The sequence below is a fragment of the Taurulus bubalis genome (assembly GCF_910589615.1).
Source record: "Taurulus bubalis genome assembly, chromosome: 16".
NCBI lineage: Eukaryota > Metazoa > Chordata > Actinopteri > Perciformes > Cottidae > Taurulus > Taurulus bubalis.
Window position 1 is genome coordinate 4745825 of NC_136604.1, and position 20215 is coordinate 4766039.

Genomic DNA, 20215 nt, shown 5'->3' on the forward strand with positions numbered 1-20215 from the left:
TTTTGTGTGTGTGTTGTTGTTGTTGTTGTTGTTGTTGCTTAATAACCGCTTATTGAAACACATTAGGTGGAATTAGATTCATTAGCGCGTCGCTAAGTGTTCTGGAGCCGCGATGCGAGAGCCCGCAAGAAAGGCAAAGTGTTAGATGTATATTGTCACGGGAATTAATTTAAGACTTGCTTCGCTGTACTTTGAAACACTCGCGCTGCACCCAGGAGAAAGATGCGTGCAGGTTTCTCTCGCGCAAATACTTAAAGCGCAGATATAAAGTGGATGCAGGGACAAGGCGTGCGGTAATAATTCAAGTCATTTCAGGTACTTTAAACATCTTATCTTCTCTCTCCTTTTCTTTTCTGTTGTTGCGTGCTTTAGCGACAGAGACGGACGCATGGGCTTGGCAAAACGGGAAACCCAGCCCCATGCTCAGATGGCTGACCTCGAACTGTTTTACTTTGATCAACCCGATCCGACGGACACCTCCCCGGTTGCGAATCAGCAAAGTGTCCGCCAGACCGGCGGCGGGAGGTCGCTGCACCCCGGCGGAGGAGAGGCTTCAGCACCACGGACAGAGACCCGGAGAGCCGCGCGGCCGGAGGAGGAAACGGAAACATCTTTCACCTGCAAACACCAAGGGGCTGATGAAGATGATGATAATGATGATGTCCAGCTGATAGGGGCATGTCCACAAACATGCAGACTGAGTCAGAGCTCATCAAGTGAACTGTGCGAGGGGGAGGAGGAGGAGGAGGACGAGGAGGAGGAGGAGGAGGAAGGGGACATCCCGGAACTTTACTTGCTGTCCGACGACGACCTCTCCGACGACGCCTCGGGGAAGTCCGTGGATTACGGCTTCATCATCGCCGTGACATGTCTGGTGACTGGCATCTCTTTGGTCGCCATATCCTACGCGGTCCCCAGGGACGTCCGGGCGGACCCGGACAGCGTGTCCGCCCGGGAGATGGAGCAGCTGGAGCGGGAGAAAGCCGCGGTGGGGGCCCATCTGGACCGGTGCGTCATAGCGGGACTGTGCCTGCTCACCCTCGGGGGCGTGCTGCTCTCCACCCTGCTCATGATCTCCATGTGGAAAGGGGAGATGATGAGGAGGAAGGCTTTCGCTTATTCCAAACACGCAGCGAAGTTGTACGGGTCGATCAATTTGAGAGCAGGCTCCAGCCCGACTCGGGGATCCTGCTCTCATTTGTCAGCGGCTGATGAGGATTTAGAAGTGCTCAGCTGAATTTATGGACAGGACAAGCGGAAAAGACTCCGAGAAGTGTCTCGGAAATCCTCCTAGTGCTGTCTTGTAATCGGGGATGTGGTGGGGTTTAATGCCTTTTTTTTCTTTTTTCTAACAGTCGGTTTTTAGATGATATATGGACTTGTCTATACAATACTCACATATGTACACTGACAGACTTTCTGTTTTGCTGTAATTGTTCCTTCTGGCCTTGAACAGATCCAGTCCTAGTGTGCCTGCATGGGTCAAACAGCACAGTCCTCTTTTTGAATACGAATGCATTTTTAAACTTTCATTTACAGTATCGGCTCAGACCAGAAGCATCCCTGTCATGAAACAACACAAAGCGTGTTGCCTCAGGTACCGATGAGACAAAGGAATACAATCCAGCTGTAGTCCAGGAAGCAGATCCATAATAAATGTGAAGATGCCAACAACAACAAAACAGACGGGCTCACGTGTGTGTGGCCTCAGTCCTAATCGCCCAGTCTTCATACAAACACTGTCACAAGGAGGGTTTTGTGCAACAACAAAAAAGGACTCTACATTTGGGAGATACAGAACGAGGACCGTGGCTCACTAACATTGGAATAACCTCCTTCACAGCCAGCATGGACAAGAGGAACAATTACAGCCACCAACTGTTTTAGTGCATGTCAGTATCGTATCACTTGCGCCCACACAGCTGTACAATTCATCCATTCTGAAAGACAAACATGAAACGTGCTCCCCTTGAAATACATAGACACGTTACCGGATGGTGGTTCGCCTTACGATGACCTCTGACCCGCCGTTTGCTTTACTGCTGCGTCACATGCTTCTAATGATGCTGCCTGTGTGTGTGTGTGTGTGTCTGCTTCCGCCTTCATTTCCCACCACGTCAGAAACAGTGCAGATGTGGTTTTACAGAAGAAGAAAAAACCAACAACAACAACAACAATTGCATGAATATTCCGCGTTGAGCTCCAAAGAGACTCTGTGTAATGTGATTGTGACCGCGTGCTGAAGAGCGATGCTTGTGTTTGCTCGTTGAAATGCAAATGGTGATACCACAGGAGGTGTAATTAGATTTTGTGGTTGAGCACCGATGTCGGGGAAGCTCGGCTCACGCCGGATGCACCCGGGGGGGTTCTGACTGCAGATGTTCAAAAATCATACACAGTGAGAGAGAGACGGAGAGAGAGTCAACAAACCCCTGGGGGCGAAAGCTCTCCTGGTAATTGGTGTTGTACTTAATTGCTCATGGGAGGCCTGTGAATCAGTGAGAGGGAGAAAAAAAGAATCCCGGAGCATTTTAACATTTTTAAACAACTGCCTCAATCAAGCTCGCGTAACTGAAAGCCCAAAGCGTTCCAGCTGCAATATACTGCAGTGAGCGTTGCATCGACAGGAAAGGAAGTAGGAGGTAAGAGTATAGGAAGTAATGGATTGCCGCCTCTGACAGAAGATGCTGAGAATGGTGCAGCCGCTGTAATTGGAAGTGTTTATACGGCCGGCAGGATCACATTATCCTCCACGCGACCTTCGCTCTCTCTCCCGCCTAATCAATGTAATTAAATAAGCGCAATCAGCCGACCTGACGATGAAATATTCAGCTGATTGTGAATGCAAACCTGTCCTTGTTTAAATGTCATGGAGTAACAGTTTACTTTCGCTTGGGTCCGCTCCTGGTGTTGTTTCCAGTCCCAAGTGTCGAGAATCACCCACTTCTCCTCGGCTTGACTCATCCACTTCGGTCGGCGATGTCTTACATCCACCAGGTTGGCAACCTGTTGCATTCAGTAGGTGGGATTAGATAGCTAGAGAAGTGACAACCACAAATTTGTACAGGTGGGATGTGGGTAAGGGATGAAGGGATGGAGGGTAAGGGAACGAGGACGGTAAAGAAGGTCATGGAATGATGGACGGAGGAGCCGTGATGGACAGCTGACGTCGCTGGTGGGAACTGAGGGAGCGGAGACTCGTGAGTGGGTTATCTCTTACAGAAGTCCCCCGTGGCTCCTGTAATCAAGTGAGAGAGGATTGAGAGAAAGAGGGAGGAAGAAATATAGGAAGAGAAAGGGTTGAAGCTGATTCCAAGAGGAAGTCACTGGGTCGGTTGTGCTTAAAGACTTGTGCAGAGGAAATGAGATATGTCGAGGCGTGGTTCTTTTTCCTAAACTAAGTTTATAAATCTCAATTTAATAAAAAATTATTCCGCCTTGAAGAGAAAGTGTTACGCAATTGACAACAGAACACTTGACATTTACTGCCGAGGAGTTAGAAAATTGGAGGTTTGTCTGTAACCAATCTGGAAATGTCTAATTTTGACATCACTGTGTCTCTGTTTGTGGGAATTAGAGCCAACACAATGGCCCTGGAAATAAAATAATGACTTTTTAAACAACATGGAGCAGCTTCAAGGTATATTTTCTCCACAAAAAGCAACTGAAAACTAAATCAATCTCAACTGCATTTAGTTTAGTTATTTAATCTTACTTTATTGTGCTGGGATTGTTTTTGTCAAGAAGAACTTCTAAACTTAACCTAAAAAACTTCAAATCAAAATTATTTCATATTGGTGACTCAATAAGCAACAAAATATAAAAAAAACCCTCCTAACTAATAACAGTAGTTTATAACTTTAAGGTGTAGACATGTGAAGGGTCTGGCGCCATCTAGTGGTAAGGTTGCATATTGCAACCAACTAAGTGTTTAGTTTGTCCGTTCTGGGCTACTGTAGAAACACGGCTGCCTGCTTCCTGAAGAGGATAAATGCCCCGTATATAAACAGGTAACAAAAACACAACAACTCTTCTTTTCAGATGATGAATGAAAACATACTTAATAATATTATATGTATTTTCAGGTCCTCCTAAAAAGTTACACACTGTTCCTTTAAAAAAATAAATTGCTAACCTTTGTCGCACCACCTATTTATAAATCCGTTCCCATTATTCCCACAATTTCAAACTAGTGGTTGATCAAATCAGTTGCTCCTTCGAAAGGAAAAAAATAAAATGTCTCGGTGAGTAAAGACGATTCTGTTGCCAGGAAACAGTGTGAGCAGGAAGTTACTGAACTATGGCTGACAACTTCAAAGAAGAGCAGTTTGAGGAGCAGAAGAAAAAGGCATATTAAATTTACCAGCAAATCCGTTCTGAAAGGGTTATTCATATCAGCGCACAAACAAATCTTCTCAGTTTACATTCATATTAAACAGCATTTGGATCAATCAGATTAGTCCAACCATGTTCCCTTCCTCCCCTGGATCGGCTCTCCACTGCTGCACCTTTCTGGTTTGGGGTTTGCTGTTTATTCACAGTGACGTCAGAACTGTGTGGGGAGACTTGCTTCCACTAAATGGGTTGTGTAACTCTCCACTTAGTAAACCTGGGGACTGTAGTGTGTGGTGTGGTCTGCTCAGGGAAGTTTCCATGTTGACGCAACAACAATCCGACAGCTGTCATCAGATTCTCTCTTGCATTGATTGTTAAATTCAAAGCACAAATACAGACCTACAGTCTGGGTCTGAGTGGGATGTGTTCATGTGAGGCCCCAGTGGTTTGAAGCTGATTGAGGAACAAATCAAATGTATTATTATTATTATTATTACTATTGAAGGAAAAAGGTGTGGAGCGGCTCGTTCCTTCCACCACACGGTATTAGTGATGTAAAGGGAGTGGGACGCTGCAGCAGCTTTAATTGGTGTCTGTGTTGGTTTTGCCAGGGGATACTTGTAATGAAAAAACACACGCACATATACTCACACACTCACACGCACGCACATATACTCACACACTCACACACACGCACATATACTCACACACTCACACGCACGCACATATACTCACACACTCACACAAACTGCCAAAGCACCGAACAGCAAAATTTAAAAAAACTCACAAATCCTCTGCTGACTGACACATACACGCACACGCACACGCACACACACACACACACACACACACACACACACACACACACACACACACACACACACATATACATATATACACACACACACACACACACACACACCCATAATACATATATATACACACACACACACACACACACACACACACATATACATATATACACACACACACACACACATATACATATACACACACACACACACACACACACACACACACATATGCATATATACACACACACACCCATATACATATATACACACACACACATACACTTATATACACATACACACACACTCATAGCCCCCCCCCCCCCCCCCCCCCCCCCCCCCTCCATGAATGGAGTTAGTCAGAGTAATCATTCAGGGCAGCTGGCAGCAGGAAATGGAATTGGATTGCTGAAGGGGTCACTCGGGGTCAGGAGCTTGGGTGTGGTTGTGGACACTGGGGACCAGGAAGCAGAAAAGCCTTTCTTCTTTTTTTCACATCGCCGTCTGGCTCATTATCAGCTGTCATAGCCGCTCATCCCGCTGAGTGACGGGGAACTCGCACCGCTCCGGGATTCTCGATGGCGGACTCCGTGCTGCCGGGTCCGTGAATCACAGCGGACCAGGCCTCTGTTGAACCGCTGCCTTAAGTTAATGACTTACTCAATGAGGATCCTCGTTACTCCCGATTGTTGCATGGCAACGCCAGGCAGTCACTGGACTCTTCTTGGGCTGAGGCGGCACAGGAAACGAGCTGGAAATCAAATCACAGTCCACATCATTTGTCAGTAACCCCCCCCCCCCTCTCAAAAAGAAAGAAACCAGCACAAACTGACACCACCCCCTTTTCAAGCTGTCTTTCAGGAGGTTTTCAGAGCTGAAAGTCGTTGAGGCAGATACACCTGCAGGCTGCATCTTAACCTGACACTCTTTTGTTGGGGAGGAAAAGAAGTAATCCACCTGGAGGTGTTCCCTGATCGCTTCCAGCTTAAAAAAGATGACTCGTCTTTGTGGCGCTCGCTACATCACCTTAAGTCAGCGGATCACAGAGAGGAGACATGAAGTGTGCTCATAGGAGCAGGAATCCTCCTCACAAACACTCACTATCTTCCTTCCCTTTGTTTGCGGGGATGAAGTGAACCTGCTGTAGGTTGAGCTGCACCCACGTACTCATGTGGCTTTTTTATTTTGTCATCATGTTCCTGGAAGAAATGCAGAAGCGACACCATAACCATAGAAACGGGGTCAGCCTGTTGCTACGGAGAATTGCCACGGTGGCTCAGTGTAAGGGAGTTAAAGATGCTCTCTTCTTTTCATTTGCCACACTAATGGCAGCTGTGGCAGTCAGTGTGTGTGTGTGTGTGTGTGGGGGGGTGACACATTCCCTCTATTATACGCCGCTGTAAAGATATGAAGAGGCTGCTTTTTTTTTAAACTGCACCCCGAGGAGAGTGTCAGGTGGTGTCACCGCTTGTCTCCTGTTTGCATCAAACATGCAGCCGGAGTGTGCGGATTGCTGAATAGACTACTTGTAGCGGGGTTTCATCTTTCAGCATTTTTTTATGCATACTAGACCTTGGTCAGGACTCTTGAGAGGAGAAACGTGCTCACCTACTTATCCCTCCTTTCTATGGTTCTGTGACGAGCTTTCTTGTATCTTATTGACTTGGTTGTGTGTGGTTGTGAGGGGGAATATCAGCCTGATCTTGTCTTTTTAACAAAAAAACACAATTTTAAAAAGGGAAATGAAGCCGCCAGCAAGCCCTGGGAACAGTGTCTGGCTCATTTGATGTAATTTGAGGCTGGATCTTTCGCCACATGTGTCTGCCAGTCAGCCATGGGGTTTCTTAATTTAATGAAATAAAGCAGAAGCTTCACAAAACTTTTTTATGGTGATGGAGTTTTTTTTTTTAAATCATGAAACAGCAGAATGTTTCCTTCTGCTCCACCACAGTACATGACATATAGCAGTGATGCATCCTCCTGACACACAGCGTTATTCTAAGCGTGACGGGTCAGTGCACGCTTCATAACTAGAGCGCTTGCTTTATTAAAGCTACATTTGGTATAACTTTATTAAGCTTTTTGTCATATTTGGTCAAACTGTCACTGACACGTGGATAATCTGTGACATATTCTGGTCCCTCTGCCTCCTGCTAGTGCTTCTGCTGGGATTTGCAAGATTCCACAACCCAAAACAACCAATCAGAGCCGAGGAGCATAAACTCCAGTCAAACTGTCCAACTTTGTATGCTCAGTTTGGTATAACAGACACAATATGAAATGCAGTTATTGTTGTTGTTTTTTTCCACCGGATACACAGTTGTAATATTATTTGGAATAATTAGATTTCACATTTACTGACTTTCACTTGACTTTTTCCAGCATCTGAGGATGAGAGTAAAGGTCGCTCCCGTTGTCACAGAGACAGCTCAGCTGACTTATTTATGCGGCATCTTGATGAAAACTGCATTTATCACCGTGACAACTGAGGGGACAACTAATCCAGAGGGACCTTTCACACCACGAGGTGATTTTAGAAAGGCCGACTTCACTCTCCACATGCGAACATGCGATATAGATTCTGAGAGCATCATAATCATGAGAAGTCTCTGCAGCATAAAGTGTCCATATGGACCCTCCAGGGGTACACTGCTGACGTAGCTATGTGGGCTATGTGCAGGAATGTGTCATCACAAACCGGTTAAGGTACCGTTGATCAAACTATGAATCAGAAATGGGAAGAAGAAGTGAGCTGTTAGTGTTTCAAGTGTTGTTCTTTATTTCATCGTTTGAAGATGAAATAAAAACACGGGTCCTTCAACTACAGATGCATCAAGAGGACGTGGAGGGTTTACAAGCTGTAGCCCTTCTGTGATTCCACTGAATAGATATTTCAGCACTTTGCGAGGGGGCGGGGGGGGATGTTAATCTCGCAGCAGGGCAGTTTCACTCACCTTGTCTCTGATTTATGCCGCAATTAATTGGGGGTGTTTCACATCTGTATGGATGCCGCCTGTGCGAGAACATAAAAAGGGGTTCTAATCCCATTTAAGTAGTTCTTTATAACACTGGATCTCGCTCTCCAGGGGGGCTTTGACGTCCCCCCCTCTGGATGCCGACTGACTCTGCGGAAGGTTTTCTCAGACAAAAGGCCTCGAGCGGCTTCATTTGGAATGAATCGATTGAGTGCAATCATTCGGAATCAAACACTACAAGGGTGTTTTTCTCTCTCACATCGATTGTGTCTATTCTTTTCGCGCCGCTCTATCAGGATCAATACTTTTAGAATCCAGGCCGAGGAGGCCTCAGCGTGCGAGCTGGGGCTCGTCGTCCCGATGCAACTCTCATACGGTTAGTTTGAAGTACGACAGAGTTCGTTCTCTCTGGTGCTTTGATGCTTTCTCAAAGTGCACTGCCAGGAAGCTACATATGTTCCGAAAACTAGAGTGAATAAGCCACCCAAAGGTGTTGGTAATCGCTGGCTCCGTGCTTTAGTTCCGTGCCTGCGAGAGGTAATTTGTTACATAAATGTGCAAAAGCGATCTTCCAACATCATGCCCGCTTCATTTTATAGAATTAGTTCACCCAAATTACCAATAGTTCCTCACTTTGCCCTAGTTTTACTGAGCCATGTAGATAGTGGAGGAATGCATTCAAACACTGTACTTTGGGAGGCTTTTTGGGACATATTGTGCTATTATCACTACCCATCAGTGATTGTAATCCATTGACAGAATTTGTAACTTTCACAGGGCCATATTTTCTTACTTTTAATACTTTGGAATGTGATTTTGGTGGGAAAGTATATTTTGGTAACATACACTTAAAGCTAGGAACTTTTTGTGTTGGTTGTCGTGTTTCTGAGCTCCAGACTCTCTTTAGAAACCCTCTCATTTTACTGCAGCAGTCTGCTCCATCCTGGTTCCGGTTCTCCTGTGGATCCCTTCCCTCCTGCGGTCCCAATACTGCCTGGGTCTCCAGCAACGTGGCGTCGGCTCCAAGCGAGGAGTCTGAGCTGAAGGAGTTTCTGGTGAACCTGCATGATTACATCTGACTTCGTCACTGAATCCAACCAGGTGACACAGATGAAGCATGAAGAAAAACTAAGAGACAGTCACTCTTCTCGCTGATTGTCTCGTGGGTAATTTAGAGGCATCCGGATTGAATTGAGACGGTTTCTTCACCGGTTAAAAGTCCCTTGAAGTAACATTTTCGATACAGGGCTTTCACTTGTATTGGAGTGTTTCCTCCAGTGTGATACTGCTACTTTAACTTCAGTAAAGTATCTGAATATTTCCTCCAGTGCACTGAGATATACATCTCTGAGCTTTCTGTCTCCACCACAGTACAAACCGTTTTCATAGGAACGGCTTTCTACTGAAGAAATAGTCCCTGTGAAAACTGTTGGCAGCTTGTTTGGGATAAGAAGCACAGAGAAGCTCTCATAACACACACAGGGAGAGTGACTTCGTTCTCTGCTCACGTTACTATTTCTTTATAGACATTGTTGTTTGCTACTATAAAAACGTTCTGAATCCCGTAACTTTCAACAAGTAGCTCTCGAAACACCAATTTTTATTTTCCAAAATTTGGCTCCACAATCTGGCAGAAGCGTGGGGAACAGTGCCGCTCTGTGGAGATCAGGAAGTGCCAAGTGACTCGCGAGATTGCTAGTGACTCGTTGCGACAACATATCCATCACTCCGCTGGAGACTGAATCAAACATACGATTAGTTTTTGATCAGAATCTCGGTGTTTGGTCCGAATGCGAATACACACCAAGTACAAAAAGTAACGCACACATTTCAAACACTGCTCATTTTTGACTACACATATTTATATTTCTACTGTGGCGGGGATGGCAGTCTCCCCTCATGAAGAGTTGTGCTTCTGAGTAAGAAGTCCCGACGCAACGTTTCAGGTTTGCGAATCCAGAAAACAGCAGCGCTTCTTTGTTCCCGCTCAGCTTGTGCACACGACCCCGTCTGTTCTCCGGGGAGAATTATGCCGCCTGTCAGTCAAACTGCATCAAACCGAGGTGATGCACGTCAGTATCGTGAACAAACACCATTCAAGTGATGCAACAAAACAAAAAGAGAATACACATGCTCACAAACACCGCACTCTATTTCTCTTTAACACAGTAAAAATAATGAGCCTGCACGCCGAGCGGGAGGAACTTCACAGACCTCATTCAGTCTGCCTTTAAATCCCTTGTAACGCTGTTGACAACACCGTGCTCCCCTTCCCTCTGACATGCATCCTCCAGCAGCAAAATCGGCAAAAAAATACATATTTTAGTTCAACTCAGTCAAGATTAAATTCTCCTCTGCATATATTAGGTATTCTGCATGATGCTTTCTGTCACGTTTATGAGGATAATGAGCTATTAGCTAGAGTTACTATTTTATGTCAACAAGCTATATTTAGATTATTTTATTTTTCTCGTATTCTGATAGATGCCTCTTCCTGAAGGGTTTTTTTCATCCTAGTGACTGACAGTCAAAAGTGACTAGGATAATATATATTTTTAGACTATCCCTGTAAAAGCTACACATGTCATGTGAGTCAGAGAAACCTCCTTCCGTGAAACACATACACTGAGAAAACTGAGAAAAAGACACAAACGCAAACAGACGCACACTCATAAATATTGAGTCCAAAACTGTTTGTGTGCTTTAGAATTGTGTCGATATTGGAAGATAACTGTAAAGATCTCACAAGTGGTTGTGAGATTTGGGGAAATCTGGGCAAAAGGCGTTCATCACACAGAGAGAAAGAGGGCTTAAAATGTGATGAGTAAGGTGTTATTTTTAAAGAGACTGAGGCCCAAATTCATTAGCAGCACCATCCACACCTTCATTAAGCATTTGTGCCTTAATGTGGTTCTAAACACGTCTGCACATTGCAACCTTGCTGCAACTTTACTTTATTGAGATGAGAGATCTCACATGACCTTAAAGGGGACACATCTCAACCTTTTGGGTATCTGGAGCGGCTGCCAACCCACAAACTGTTCGGAAAGATAGTCCACTCAGGGTGGTTGTTTTATATTAACGCTAGTTCCGCTGTTGCAGTTTTTAAGTTCTGTTGTTACTTTCCGTTCCACTACAAAATTATTACGTTACATTATTATGTTACATTGCTACGTTACATTGTTACGTTAAATTATTACGTTACATTGTTACGTTAAATTATTATGTTCCATTGTTACGTTACATTATTACGTTACGTTAAATGATTACGTTACATTGTTGCGTTACATTGTTGCATTGCATTGTTACGTTACATCGTTACGTTAAATTATTATGTTACACTGTTACGTTACATTGTTACGCTATGTTGTTGCGCTATGTTGTTACGCTATGTTGTTACGCTATGTTGTTACGCTATGTTGTTACGCTATGTTGTTACGCTATGTTGTTACGCTATGTTGCGCTATGTTGCGCTATGTTACGCTATGTTGTTACGCTATGTTGTTACGCTATGTTGTTACGCTATGTTGCGCTATGTTGCGCTATGTTACGCTATGTTGTTACGCTATGTTCGCTATGTTGTTAGGTTGTTACATTGTTTCATTGTTACATTACTTTGCTACATTATCATTTTAACATCGAGGCTCTTTTTTTCCACCTTAACCTTAGTTTTGTTGCCTCCACCCAGCAATCGGTCTCAGAACGTAAACAATATGGCATTGTGCGTTTCTGCACGAGCGATACAAGACTGATATGAAACAAAACATATCGTTGGTTCAGAGACGTCATTATTCAACGTATCCCACGGTCTACAGAAATGTACAATGCCTAGTACCTTTTTTCTTGCAACTGGGTTGCAGTTAAAGCTTGTTCTGCAGGACACAGGCAGTACAAAACGTGATTAATAGTGCTTTAAAGTCTTTAAAGCCTCGCAGAAATATGAGCTTGTAGCTGTGGTAATATATATAAAATGTATTATTCTTATATGCATGCACTCCATATTTTGGGGGGAAATAGACAGCACATATTTTATTCATCTAGTAGTGTGTGTGGGTGTGTTTGGTGGCAGGGCAAAGTCATCAGGTTGGTGGAGAGTTTGGGATCAAAGCACTTGTTTTCCCACTACAAAAACACTCAACCTTACAGATAAATTACTAAAAATGTGCCTGAACTGCAGTCTCTCTCCACTCACAGTGAGCGTGCGCAGGCAACTCAAGGAGCCCAGTTTGTTTCATTCAGCCAAGAATATGTGAGGGCGAAATGTTGGCTGGGTCTTCCCTTTGCAGATGTCTATTTACTTCCTTCTGCTCTTTGTCTTCTCTACGCGAGCTTCCGTGTGCTGAAGACGGCGCTACCTTGTTAAAGCTTGTAAAAAATCTCAATCAATTGCTGAGTAGCCATTAGGATATTATATTCAGTGTTTTGGGGCTTTTTGTTCTTTGCAGCTTTGTGTTTTTTCCAGCTATACGTGCACACATTCCCCCACATGCATGCATGGAAATGCACATAGCTTGTCGCATTGTCGTGTATTTTTGTTGAGTTTAGCCCTATAAATAAAACTCCCAGATTCATTTGAAAATGTCCTCTTTTTCTGCCGTGAATCTCTAGCTGTGACACACTTTAGACATCGTGATACAATTCATCGAGTGAGAGTTTTATTTGCCTTTTTTTGTTCATGTTTTCTCTTTCTTTCACACTTTTTCCTTTCACACCACAGACTGTACTCAGTGTGCCTTTTCTGTCTATTGTGCTCTGCTGTTGAAGAATGCACCACCCGTCTGAGGTTGGATGCCATTCGTTCCATGTGTGTCTACATGCAATATTCATCAGACTGTATTCTACATTCAGCACATTAGCATCACCGTATTGATTTTACGTGTTGCAATTAACAAACAGTCCCTCTTTGAGAAGATTGGCAGCCTTTTACGGTCCCTGCGCTGCGGGAACTCCACGAGATTAAGGAAGAAGAAAAAATGTCTTCCAACACAAATGGAGTCAAAGCTTTCAGAGTTCACGAGGTTCTCGGAGGAAGATGCACTTCCAACGTGTGGGTTGGTGTTTCTGAGAAAAGGAAAACACAACAACAACACTAAATCAGCAGCTTTTTGTCTTTTTGACAGGAGGAAAAAGAGGTTTATGGGAAATGGGTCTTAATTTCGTGAAGTGCTTGCAGCTGCCTCAGCCGAGGTCTAATCTGTGACGCAATTAATATGACAATGTGTAGGTATATACTGTGTAAACCCACATACCCAGCCCTTCCCTTTATGGATATAAGAATCAGCTTTGTTGGCAGATTATCTTGTCACATACCCAGAAATAGAAAATGTAATCAACAAATATATTATGATATATTGTTATGGATAAAGATTAAAAAAGATTAAATTGGTCACTCTGAGAAATTCACAAGCTACCTGGTAGTATATACAGAATGTATCGTAAAAAAGTAAAGTAATGTACAAATAAATGCATCAATAATATAATCCAATTTTATAATAAACATTATTCTGAAATGGGCCATACTGCTAGCAGGAATCTAACATTAAAAGCAACAGAAGAACTCTCTAGCGAGTTGCAGTAACCAAATAAGCCAAATTATGAGAGTGTAAAAATACACTTTTCTATTTCCACAAATTGTCTCTGCGTTGGAGGAAGAAATGCTGACAGGGGTTGGTGTGAATTCCTCTGCAACACTCAATGCATATCCTTTGTATTCATGATCACAACATGGCATGGCCATGTGTGCTTCCATCAGACTCCAGTCATAAGTGCTGTGTGTAGCTGGACTCTCTGCCTGTCTGCAGACTTTATACATCAGACAGACACTATGCACCTGGTTAAATAGCTTCAAACATCGAACTTGCACCGTCTTCAAAGATAGCGATCAAGACAACACTGGCCATTAGTGTCACTTTTATTCACATGGCTGGTGTCGCGTGACAAAGTGTCCACGAAGGCAAACATCCCCCAGCAGACTGTGAGCGTTGGAAGTCGACGTCCAGGGAGAGGTAGGAGCCCCCCTCCCGTCCCCCGGGTTTTATTTCCTTTGCTTTACCGTCAGAGCGTGGAAACTCATTCGCTTTGACACTTGTGATCCTCGCAGAGCTGCGTGCCACCTGGTAAAGCAAAGCAATCTCACAAGAAGGCACTGAATCTGAATTATCATCCAAGGATCCAGCATATTTCATTTCTTTCTCTTTTTTCCATCTTTTTTTTTGTCTGTAATTATTTCACTTTGATTTGTGCCTCCTGCTCTTATGTATTTTTTCAATTCTTGGCTTCTTCTCTGAAGCGCTTTGTGTCCAGCTGGCTCTTGCTCTCGTGAAAAAAAAAAGAGGAAAAAATAGAAGTGGAAGGCAGCCAGACTGAGATTCAGTCCAGGATATGTCCCGGCCTCGAGGATGGACAAGAAGAGAGAAGTGGGGGCGAGCAACGACATTACATTTTCATAAGTCAAGGTTTTCCGTGGAGATTTCCCGTCAGAAGTCATTGCCTATAGCTTTTCAGAAGCGGATGAAAACGTCTGTGCTCAACTGCAGCCTTGGAGGAAAAACACACAGAAAGAAAGAGAGAGAGAGAGAGAGAGAGAGAGAGAGAGAGAGAGAACTACAAAGTGATGAGAGCGTGTTTTTTATTAGTTTTTCTGAGCTTCTGCCTCTACTTAACTCTTAAGTGCGTCCGCACAGACACACCGAGACATCGGGTTTGTCATTGGCCATCTCATATACTGCTGGCCGGTGAGCAGCGCTCTCCATCTCCATCTGTGTGGGAACAAAGCTGGCCTTGCTCTCGACCAATTTGGCACTCTGGTTGGCGCTGAGGTTCAGCAACAGTTTGAGGGACACATGGAAAGACATGCTCCATGAAGAAGGCAGTTTGGGGCCTTTTCCCCTCTTGTACCAACCCTGGTAGTTTTGTGCAGACTGGGAATTAGTGACTAATAATAATAATAATACATTTTATTTATATATCACTTTTCATAGTAATCAAAGATACTTTGCAAACATTAAAATCATCATAAAAGATCTACACTAAATCCCTTGGTTTCACGTTGATGTTGATATTCCTTCTTTCATTACTGTTCCAACCATGTTACTATAGTCATACTTTGAACTGGGTTGTTGAACCCAGGACCTCAAGTGGGAGCTGAACATCAGCTGCATCACTAAGAAGGCTGAAGAAGTTCAACCTGCCAAAGACAATGATGGTGCATTTCAACACAGCCATCATTGAGTCCATCCTCTGCTCCTCCATCACCGTCTGGTACGCTGCAGCCACTGCCAAGGACAAGGGCAGGCTGCAGTGTATCATCCGCTCTGTCGAGAGGGTGATTGGCTGCAATCTGCCGTCCCTCCAGGACTTGTTCGCTTCCAGGACTCTGAAGCGGGCAAGAAATATTGTCGCCAACTGCTCTCACACTGGACATAACCTGTTGGAGTCCCTTCCATCTGGCAGGAGGCTGAGGACCAAGACCTCACGCCACACAAACAGTTTTTTCCCGTCAGCAGTCGGGCCCATCAACAGAGCCCGGGTTCCCCACTGACTGACTCTGTCACCCCCAGACAATTTCCTACCGCCCACTCCCCTGCACATCCCTCCACACCTCATATTTAAATACACTTGCCACTTTCACATTACACTTACATTCCACCTTAAAGTACTGTTATCTGTGGACTTTATTTTATATTCTACTGTAAATGTAATTGTAAATATTCATGCTCCCATTTATTGCACTCTGTTCATTGTCAAACAAGACACATTCCTTGTATGTGAAATCATACATGGCAATAAATGGTTCTGATTGTGTCGTCTGCATGACGTAACCCGACTGAAATAGGTTGAAGAGTGCAACTTGGTTCAGACGTCTCCCAGTAAGCACTAGCTGACTTGCAGGTGTCTAGACAGGTTAAAGCCATATTTGGTAGAAAGGGCAAAGACTTCTGGACACGGGCCCCCGCGTCCCAGAGGGCTCGTTACTCTGGAGCTTGAGTGGCTGACCGCAGCGAGGTCATGGCGAGAAGCTTCAAAGCTTAAACCAGGTGGCGGGAAGTCTGCGTGCCGGTCTGCCTCAAAGCTCACTTCAGGCTTCCGGTGTGTCCGGTGTGGTCGCTGTGGGAAGATACTCCACCAAACTTCTGTCGTGTAAACTAGCGGCACATCTGACCTGTAACTTTGGATCCAGAATAGATTTTTACTGCTACCACTTTTCATCCCTCCTTCAATATCAAATGGTTAAGATTGAAACGTATAAGAGAGCTTTGCTTATAGAGAAAAGGAAATGTAGATTTGTTTAAATATAGTATTTATAGTCATACAGTTGTAAATTGAATAACTTTAACTGTATGTCAAATTTAGGGATTTATTCTAACTTCCTACATTAGGTCTTGTTATGCTCTCATTCACCCGCTCAGCATCTGTCTCTTGCTCTCTGGCTCCTACTCTGTCAGCTGACTATGGGTCATTTCTTCACGGTCTCCCTAAGCCAATCATATGTACCGTCAAACTTTAAAGACCTGTTCTCGGATCTGCTGTCAACTGTCATTTCAGTACGAACCGATGAGACCCTCCTCCCCATCACATCCGGTCCCGCTCCACATGCCATCATCTAGATCTTCAGCCTGCTCCAGCTGTTCACCGCCCCCAACAGGGTCGACTCTCCAGTTATGTCTTTATTGTGCACTATTTATTACATTTATTTGTTTACCGTAAATTAAGTTTCTCCTGATGCAACTACCTGTGCCTATACCTGTATCAGTGTGTCGATTCTCATTCTCTCACATTTTGTTTCAGTTCTCATATTTATTATGGAATTTTTATGGATGTCTAACACCTGTCCCATGTTAGTATTATGTGAATCTGCTAGGTGTATTTGTACTATGGCCCTGGGTAGTTTCAAACACAATGGCGCTATTACCTGTTCTTATAAATTAATATAATGATTTTTACAACCGTTGCTCTCTTATTCTGAAAATGTAAACAACTGGCGGTGCCTCCAATAGAATTAAGGAAGTAAAATAAAAGGTCTATGTCTCTTATGAAGTTCTTTTATCTTGTGTTTTAATTGCATTTTGCCTCTTTTTTAAACAGTTCTTACCAAAAACATGAATTTGCCTATTGGTGAGGAACATTACAAATATACTTTAACTGCCTTAAAAACAGTTTGGTATTTATTTGCGCAGATACAACAAACAACATGACATTAAGATGCCTTATGAAATTAAAGGGAAAAACTGACACATTTTGCACCATCTACGAGTTAAACACGTCTCAGTGTGAATAATTCATACCTCAATGTGTCTGAAACACCTACACTGTGGAATCTAATAAAAATAGACTAATGTGCACTAAAGTGTCTCTTTCATCTGTTCAAACAAACAACAATAATAAACAGTCAATAGTGCTGTTTATCCTGGCAGGCAATACTTATCCAAGCATCCTCCACTTCCATCTCCTTATGCTTCTCATTTGAGCTTTTCCTCTTTTAGCATCTGTGGTTTTAAGTGAAATGTCTCAACCACTATGGGCTTATCTGTACAGACATTCGTGGTCCTCAGAGGAGGAATTATTGATCCTCTGACTTTGCCACAAGATGAATTACTTTGGTTTATGACAAAATGGCTCTTCATGTCTCACTGTACACTGTGTTTACGATTAATTAGCAAATGTTAGCATGCTAACACGCCAAACTAAGACGGCGAATACGGCAAACATCCTGCTAAACATCGGCATGTTAGCATTGTTGCTGCTAGAAAGTCTTTTTTTCTTTTCCCGTAAACTTTCCTTGCAGCGTAATCCGACAGTTTGGTGAAGAGTAATCAAGAAAGGCTTCGGTAGGCCTGTTATGCCTTAATTTTGTCACATACTATATTACATGTTTTTTTCATCAGTTATAACCTAGTTAGATTCTGTAGATTTTCTCTCATTAATCTTTTAGCTTTCCGTTGACTTTGTTTTGAACCCCTGGCCCTGTAGGCCCTCGTTCCCTTGCCATCAACTTTCTGGCAGCCACAGTGGTTGAGAAGTGTTTGATCATTCCTCCCTGCGCCAATGAAACATTTGACTCGGGAAACAAAACCAAGACTGCCTCCTTAAACAGAATGGATCTATCTATTGACTCCGTGATCAGAGCTGGTTGGAGCTGGAAACATCCCTGGCGAGCTGAGGAGTGCTTCTTCGTCCTCACCGACTGATGAGTGTCCCCACGTCCCTGATCGCAATCCCTGCTGCGGAGACAGCCGCTGCCTGTCTGATCGCTCCATGTTCTGTCTTCAAGGGGGTGCTGGGCGGTGGGAGACCCGTGGCTCTACACTGGACGACGGCGAGGCCGGCAGGGGGCGGTGTGAGAATATAACGTAAATGACTCAGCTTTTTTGTTCAACTCGCTGGTTAAATAAAAAAAAATATTTTGCTGACTCTTCAAATTGGCTGCCAACTTCTTAGCAGTAGCCGCCCGTTCTGTCGTTGACTGTTGGCTAGCATAGTTAGCATGCTTGGCGGAAAAGTGGCGGCTAATATTGTATTCTTTAAATACTGCAATGGTTTCTTGGCAAATAAGACATACTGCCTCTGATCGTACTTCGGTGAAAAAATACTTAGCAGTCCACTCAATAAAGACTCTGCACTCACTGTGGACTTTTCTTTTCTTGGGTCCACTCATTTGACAGAAGGGATCACTGCAGGAGGATGGCAGGAGGCTGGCAGACAGAAACCTATATGTCACGTGACATGAGCGCGCAGGGTCGAATGTGGTTAGTTATGTTAGTTATACTGAGGAAAAATACTCTGCATGCAGCTGTCAGTTCATTTTACTACTCTAAAACTGTTGTAGTACAAACCCTGTCTCCGGCGAAAGTGATTCATATTACCGTAATTCTTCTAAAGTTAACGCTTTACGACATAATTAAAAAGGATTCTGACCGCTAAAAGGTGGAGCTTTTCAGTGGTTTGCGGTATATTACGGTAATAAAAAAATAAAAAAGTGTCGCCCTTGTCTGTGGGATCAGTGGGATAGGGGGTGGAATTGACCAGCGCAGCACAGCAAGTGTTGCGTGTCGCTCTAGTTCAGCAGAACACGGCAGGCAGCAGAACAGCTGCTGTAACGCCTCTCTGTTCCCGACTTGATTTTCCCAAAGCACGATGACCACAACAGACCAGCGTTGATGTTTCTTCATGCTTATTTATTGCACAGCGCTCTTTTAGGCTTTTCGTGTGCGCAGCAGAAGGCCTTACTGCGGTCTTTCTGCTGCAGCAGAACACACGAAGAGCCTAAAAGAGCGCTGTGCAATAAATAAGCATGAAGAAACATCAACGCTGGTCTGTTGTGGTCATCGTGCTTCGGGAAACTTTACTTGGGAACGGAGAAGCGCTACAGCGGTCTTTCCTATAACTTTTTTTTTTTTTTTTAATGTTATAATAATTATAATACTCAGCGGGCCGGATTAAAATGCCCGGATCCGGCCCGCGGGCCGTAGTTTGCCCACCTCTGGTCTAAAGTCTCCCTTGAGCCATGTTTGAGATTTCAATCATATGCAAGTGAAACGCAATAACAATTCAGCTACTAATATGTTCATGTTTCCTGATATCTATGTAATTCCATTTATTGGTGTGCTGTCAGCTTTAGAGCAAACACAGGAATGCTTGGTGAACCATCCCGACTGGAGCTCTCGAAATAGCTACAGGGGATAATAATCAACAGTAAATCTGCACTAATAGAGTTGTGGGGGAATGACACATTTTGTAGGTCATGCAGGAAGTTAGCATTGCACTGGTTCCCTTGACAAAAATCCCACTGGATTTTGGATTAGTGCAGAGAATAAACAAACGATTATGATGCGTTTTATTCAGCAAGGTAATCCTCGAAAAGATCACTTTTATGATCGACAGAAGTAAACACCATTAGGCTATGAATTAACTACACCTAGCTGCTTACCTACGAAAAACTAACATTTAATGTTTTATGTTAATCTGATGTTTTTTTATGTGAATATGAGCAAAACGTCAACATGTATGAAAAAAAAGGAGAGCAGACCAATTCATTATTCTTTTGATAATTCATTTTATTTTGTCAGTAAGGATATAGGTACGCTGCGGTGGATA

General features: G+C 43.7%; 1 protein-coding gene across 1 annotated transcript; it reads left to right on the plus strand.

Annotated features, from left to right (window-relative positions):
* Nucleotides 1-388: 388 nt before the first annotated feature.
* LOC306748935 (uncharacterized protein) lies at nt 389-1237 on the plus strand (the record flags this gene model as incomplete). The annotated part of the gene is made up of 1 exon (XM_079232167.1): nt 389-1237. One exon carries the CDS (start codon nt 389-391, stop codon nt 1235-1237), a length of 849 nt encoding a protein of 282 aa, XP_079088293.1.
* Between the last annotated feature and the right edge of the window lie 18978 nt (nt 1238-20215).